At 40.3% G+C, this 5,782-nt stretch overlaps 1 protein-coding gene across 5 annotated transcripts in view; it reads left to right on the top strand.

The window, feature by feature from the left end:
* pxylp1 (2-phosphoxylose phosphatase 1) overlaps positions 1 to 5,782 on the top strand; it is a 21,846-nt gene that overhangs the window by 6,803 nt on the left and 9,261 nt on the right. For all 5 annotated transcript variants that reach the window (XM_015395792.1, XM_015395793.1, XM_015395795.1 and 2 more), the window contains 2 exons: positions 2,345 to 2,533; positions 5,421 to 5,547. In XM_015395792.1, the coding sequence (XP_015251278.1) occupies positions 2,345 to 2,533; positions 5,421 to 5,547 (316 nt within the window). The remainder of the gene's footprint in view (positions 1 to 2,344; positions 2,534 to 5,420; positions 5,548 to 5,782) is intronic.

Here is a 5,782-nt window from a genome sequence, read left to right as displayed (position 1 = left end):
TAATATGTAGCCAACATGTGGAAGAAGAATGTTTTCAAGATGACTTGGATAATAGCGCGTTGTGACAAACACCAGATACAGCACTGGGACTTGATCAACAGCCGGTTTACTCTTAAATGTGCAATATTTATATATTTTTTACAATCTTGGTATAATTCCTTGTCTAAGTGAGTTGCTCTGTCAGCTAAAGGCATGTTTTAGGGTCTCTATACTCCACTTAATGAAATATAAAATAGTGACGATTTTTTCAATAATTGATTAATTTTTTCAGCCCTAGATCAGAGCTTCCTTCCTCCGATCAGACATCCATAATATTTAAACTCCTCTCCTGTTATTGTTCTGTACTGTAACTGTTATTGATGATGTCATCTGCTTTAATGTTTTGGTTTTGTCTCAGTTTGTAAAGTGACCTTTGGTGTCTTAGAAAGTGCGTCTAAATGACTACAGTGAGCCCCTTTAAGGACAGAGAGACGTAAAGTGTGATTATGTAGACAGGATTTGGACGTCCCGCTCTCAGTCTTTTCTTTCTGCTTCTTTTTCTTGGATCCTGACAATTTTCTGTTTAAAGTTCCCACAGCAGCTCCATGGTAACAGTGAGGGCATCAGTGGTTGCCATGGACACGGAACATGCTGGAACTGTTACTAAGTCGTTTTTTGTTTGTTGCTCCGTCCATTTATTTAATCCTTTTTCTTTTAGGGATTCCTGACTAGTTGGACCATGTTGGCCGAATATGTTGTAATTTTATTATGAATTTAAAATAGTTGTTAGTGATATAGAGAAACTCAAAATTTAAAAATGTTATATCCTTTGTTTTATTTTCCACCCACAGAGGGCGCCATTGTTTTCCACAGATGCGTTTAGGTCTGACTGGAACTACAGAGTAAAACAGGAAGGCTAACATTAGCAGAGTAGTTTTTATCGTATTGTTTGGCTTGAATTTAGACGATGCGTCACTGCCTCCTAGTTTTAATGAGCCGTTATACTGGAGATATCTGTGGAAACAAACAAATATGACCTATTTGTGATCTGCTGTTTACTCTATAAGCTGGCGCTAGCAACATTAGCAGAAGCTAAAGGGAAATTAAAATGAAATCAAAGATTTTCTTTAAAGTGACAGTGAAGCATCATTCAGTCATTGAAAGTAGTTTTTCTAAAATGTTAGATAAAATGTTTATATCCCGTTGCTAACCGCTAACAGCCTCGGTTAGAAACTGGAGCTCTTTGTAGCGTAGCTCACAATCTGGGCTAGCATCTCCTAGCAGCGGCCAAACAAACACCAGCTTCTTCAGAAGTACACCAGTATATTTATATAAACGCCAACAACAAAAAACATTATAAAAAACACTTTATTAAAACAAAACATAATTTCATTTCCAGGTTTACTTTTTGTCCATAAATCTTGAATCTTGTCCTTCTGAGGCTGTGAAGGTAAATCTGTGTTTTGGTCCAATATTGTGTCACTAACCTAAAACAAATAATGTACCAGTTTAATTATGGAGAAGCTATTAGTCAGCTTTATATTTTTTAAATATATAAAAACTATTTATTTTCTGAGAATGTGTTTATTTAAGAACAACTATGCAAATGAACAAACATCTAGAAAAAGTAGACTAGATTCCATTATTTTCCATGTGAATCCCAGGTTGTTCATTCTTCTTTGCCTTTTCTTAAAGTCCTTTTAAATCAGTCCTAGCTGTCTTTATCCCTGCTGGCGTAGATCCTGATGATTGAAAAAGGAGGCAGGAAAGCAGAATAAAGCCTTAGCCTTGCTGCATGCAGTTAGCCTAGCCTTGGAGCTAAACCAGGTCCTGGAAAAGGACGGTTCTGGCGCCATTTCTCTCTGCGCCTTGGGCCATCCTGTAAGTTTTTATTGCAGAGGAGCTGCTGCACATGTACAACTTTTAATGAGTCAATGGGAGAAGATTTTTGCGCCTTAGGGCGGAAATACGTCACCAATCTGACGAAAAATGGAACGATGCTTTACTTATTAATTATTTATTTTGCACATCTAAGAAATATGTATATGAATATATTTTGAAATGTTTTAAATTATGTTACAATATATATATTTTTTTTCTGTCTTTGTCAGGGTCATTGGGTGGGTGGGGCGGCGCCCCCTATTGACCAGCCACCTCTGATGCATTGCAGTGTAGACAAAATGGCAGCAACTATGCAACAATAATTCACTGAATTTATGAAAACCGAACCGCTTACTGTAGTTTTACTGTATTTTTTGTTTTATACCCAAAATATTTCTTTTTTAAATAAAGTCTATTTAACCGAACTGAAAGTTTCCTGTTAATAATTAGAGGTTTTTCTCTGTGATCCTCCTCCTCCTCTCAGTGAACCTGATTCCCACCACCCCCATGCAGGATGAGCGACCCGTCCATGCTGCAGACGGACCTGTCAGAGCGCTCCAGGTCAAAAGCAGAAAGCGAGTGTTTCCTGTGCGTCCCACCATGGAGCCCGATCCCGTCCTGGAGGCTTATAGCTACTGTAACACCCCCAACCGCACCGAACAAGCATGGGAAGGTAAATATAGAAAAAGCTCAGTTAGAATGTGGTTCTATCTGCTCTCTGCGCAGTTTCCTTCTTTAATCCAGAACTGGATCAGATCAGCATACCTATAGTCAATACGCAAGACATCAGGTTTGCGTTTAAACCTTTAGCTTTGTACGAAAAATTGACTTTAAACTACCTCGATGGCCGTGTATCCCTTTAGTCTTTCACAAAATAACAAACAAAAACTTCTTCAAAAATGAAGCAGCACGCATGTTTTTACTGCTCCTGCTGTGTGCGGTCTGAGCTAGGGGTGTAAATCGCATCCATCACGGCGATTCATCCATTTCCTGACCCAAGGATTCGATTATTTTCGATACTCAAGAATACACCACGATACGATACGATTCGATTAATCGGTTAATTTTTTTTTTTCTTTACACCTTACAGGCTAAACAAAGTTTCAAGTTTGAAATAAATCAATGAAAGCTGTAATATCGTTATGCTTTTTTTTTTTAGAAACAACAGCAAATAACAGAAGTAGAAAAGTTGCATAAAAAATACTGCAGAAATCAGTGCAATGAGTGCAATGCAATACCTCGGCTCCAGACGTCCCGCCCCCTCCACAGACGCTCCGCTGCTCCTCTCCCAAATTGTAGCTGACCGCAGACAGGAGGCCGGCTTGTTTTGTTTTTATGACCGAAATTGCGGAAAACAACTCGTGAAGTTTGACCCCCTAGAAGATCGAGGTGCGCGAGAACGCTGGGACCCTTTTTCCACCTGGATCTCCTCTCTTTTTGGCCCTCATGTCCCTCCGTCGTCGGACTAAACTCGCCCCCACTTCCTCACCGCCTCGGCCGTATCTAGACCCACAGCGTGTAGCACAGACCACGCTTCAATACTGAGCATAATTTAAAAATGTCTGCATCAAGCTCACTACAACACACTGCTGTAAGAGTATAACCAGGAAGCGAGGTACGAGGGCAAAATAGGTTTAGCGCCACCGCAGCACGGGAGGAGAATTACGCCCAGGAGCAAATGGATAAAAATAGACCGGAGGAAAAAAAACATGAATCGATTCTCTTGAGGACGTATCGATGCATCGGATCGTCGGCTGTTGGATCGATGCATCGATACCAGACATGTTCACAAGTCATTTTTTGCAAGTCCAAGTCAAGTCTCAAGTCTTGAGAAGGCCTGTCGCAATAATCAATTAATCGCACAAAAAATTCTAATCACTTGATTCATTTAAAAAAGTGCAATAATTTTCGTGCTTGCTTGTTTCTCCTTGTGTTTTCATCTCCGTCACTGAGACGGTATAGCTTAAAGGTCGCTATTATATCTATGGAATTATCATTATCTTGAACTGCTAAATGAAAAATACAATTAAAAAAAGCACACGCAAAATTTTTTTCCAGATAAATTTTGCATTTTCTTACAATTTTTACCTGACATTTGTGGTTACAACTTTTTCTAGTTTTAGCAGTAAATGTCTGCTCTTTTATTGAAAATGAGGACTGTGGAAAAAAAAACAATCACAATCCTGCCGTCCACGTACTGTTGCGTCAGTGACGTCAGTGTGTTGCACAGGGAAAAATATGATTTATGGTTTTCTTTCATTTAAATGTTAGTTTTATGCTTTGCATGTTTGGAGAGGAAGATATGATTTGTTTTTCTTTGTATTTTCTTCTTGAGCTTTGCATGTTTTGATGTTTCTTTTTTATACGATTGTTTTCCTTTATTTTAGACTTTTGAATTTTTCCTGCATGTTGGGTTGTTTTGGTTTGTTTTTCCCTTGTGACAATCCATGCGCACTGGACTGAAGTAGTTGTCTGAGGAGGCGGAGTGCATTAATTGCGCTGCGTAATGCTGCGCTCAGGTGTGATCAAGGGCTGATTAAAGCCAACATAAAAGGAGTCTGAAGGAAAGGAGAACGGAATCTGCAGGTGACAGAGACAGATGCGCTGCTGGGGGAGATGCAGGCTGGATCCGTGCGCACTGATGGCCCAGTAAGGAGTATTAGGGCAGAGGAGGAACCTCGCCTGTAAGTAGCGCTCCCCCTCGCTTAAAGCATAAACAGGAATATATCTTCCGACGGGGTTTTGGTGCGTGGGTGCTGGCGTTCTCCTTGCTTCTCTTTTTAGCTGGATCGGTCTGGTAAGGGGTTTGGCACGCCAGGGAGTGGAACAGTGCTGGAGCGCCGCAGAGTCTGCTGTGGATCAGCCTGTGGGTGCTCCAGGCCGATCACTCGCACCTGAAGCAGCATAACAAGCGGAGCCCAACTTCCAGCCTCTGATTTTTAAGGAAAAAGTCTCAGTTCCTTCTACTTATAAAAGTCCGGAGGTTTATGTTCTTCTGATGCCAATAAAATCTTTGGCTGTTTGTTTGGAACTAAAGATGTTTCTTGGAAACGGAGTCCTTTCCGGTTTGGATTTTTTGGTTGAACATTTCGCAATCCAACATCTGGAATCGGCTGATTGATGATCTAATCACTTTTTTTCCCACTGAAATGTTCAGAAGTTTTGAAAACAAAGAATAAAAGTTTCTGTTATTTCTGCGCCATTAGGATTAATTGTTAAACCAAACTGTACTTTAGCTCTGAGACCTTTTTTCACCTTAAGGCACTTTAAATCAGTCAAATTATACGCAGATTGGTTCAGTTTTCCATCCAGGTCACCAGCAATGTCCTTGGCTGTGCAGCAATCCCTCCTACAGTCAATGCATGAAGCAATAAAAATTTGAAGCAACTCATTTGTTCCAGACTATTAAATAAAATAAAACCCTAAATGGATTTAAAAGATCCTTCCATGGATTAAAGACGAGGGCAGTTGCAGAGTTTGTTTCTAACTGAAGCGTAAACGTAGCAGTAAAACCGACCCACGTTGCCACGGATACGAGCTGACTGGTTGTCTCCTGACAGGTCACAGTCCTGCAGACTACAAGCTGCTGTCTGTTCACGTGATGATTCGCCATGGAGACCGCTACCCGCTGTACTCCATCCCAAAGACCAAACGGCCCAGCATCGACTGCACCCTGTCAGCCAGCAGGTAAACAATCACACAGAAAAAAAAACCTTAAGGTGTTCGTCTTTCAGAGTAATCACACAGTGGAGCAACTCTTTCCCATATGGTCACATTTTAATCACCAATTAACTTTTAGAAATATGAGAAGGAAGAAAACTGTTGCGTCTAGCAGATATTCAGATCTACCTTTTTGCAAAGATTAAAGTCATAGAGAAATCATATTTAAATGTCAAATCATTCTGGCTTAAACATGTATATA

The sequence above is a fragment of the Cyprinodon variegatus genome, unplaced genomic scaffold (assembly GCF_000732505.1).
Source record: "Cyprinodon variegatus isolate N-32 unplaced genomic scaffold, C_variegatus-1.0 Scaffold761, whole genome shotgun sequence".
Lineage (NCBI taxonomy): Eukaryota > Metazoa > Chordata > Actinopteri > Cyprinodontiformes > Cyprinodontidae > Cyprinodon > Cyprinodon variegatus.
The sequence above is the reverse complement of the archived record's forward strand: the minus strand, read 5'-3'. Positions and strand labels throughout refer to the sequence as shown.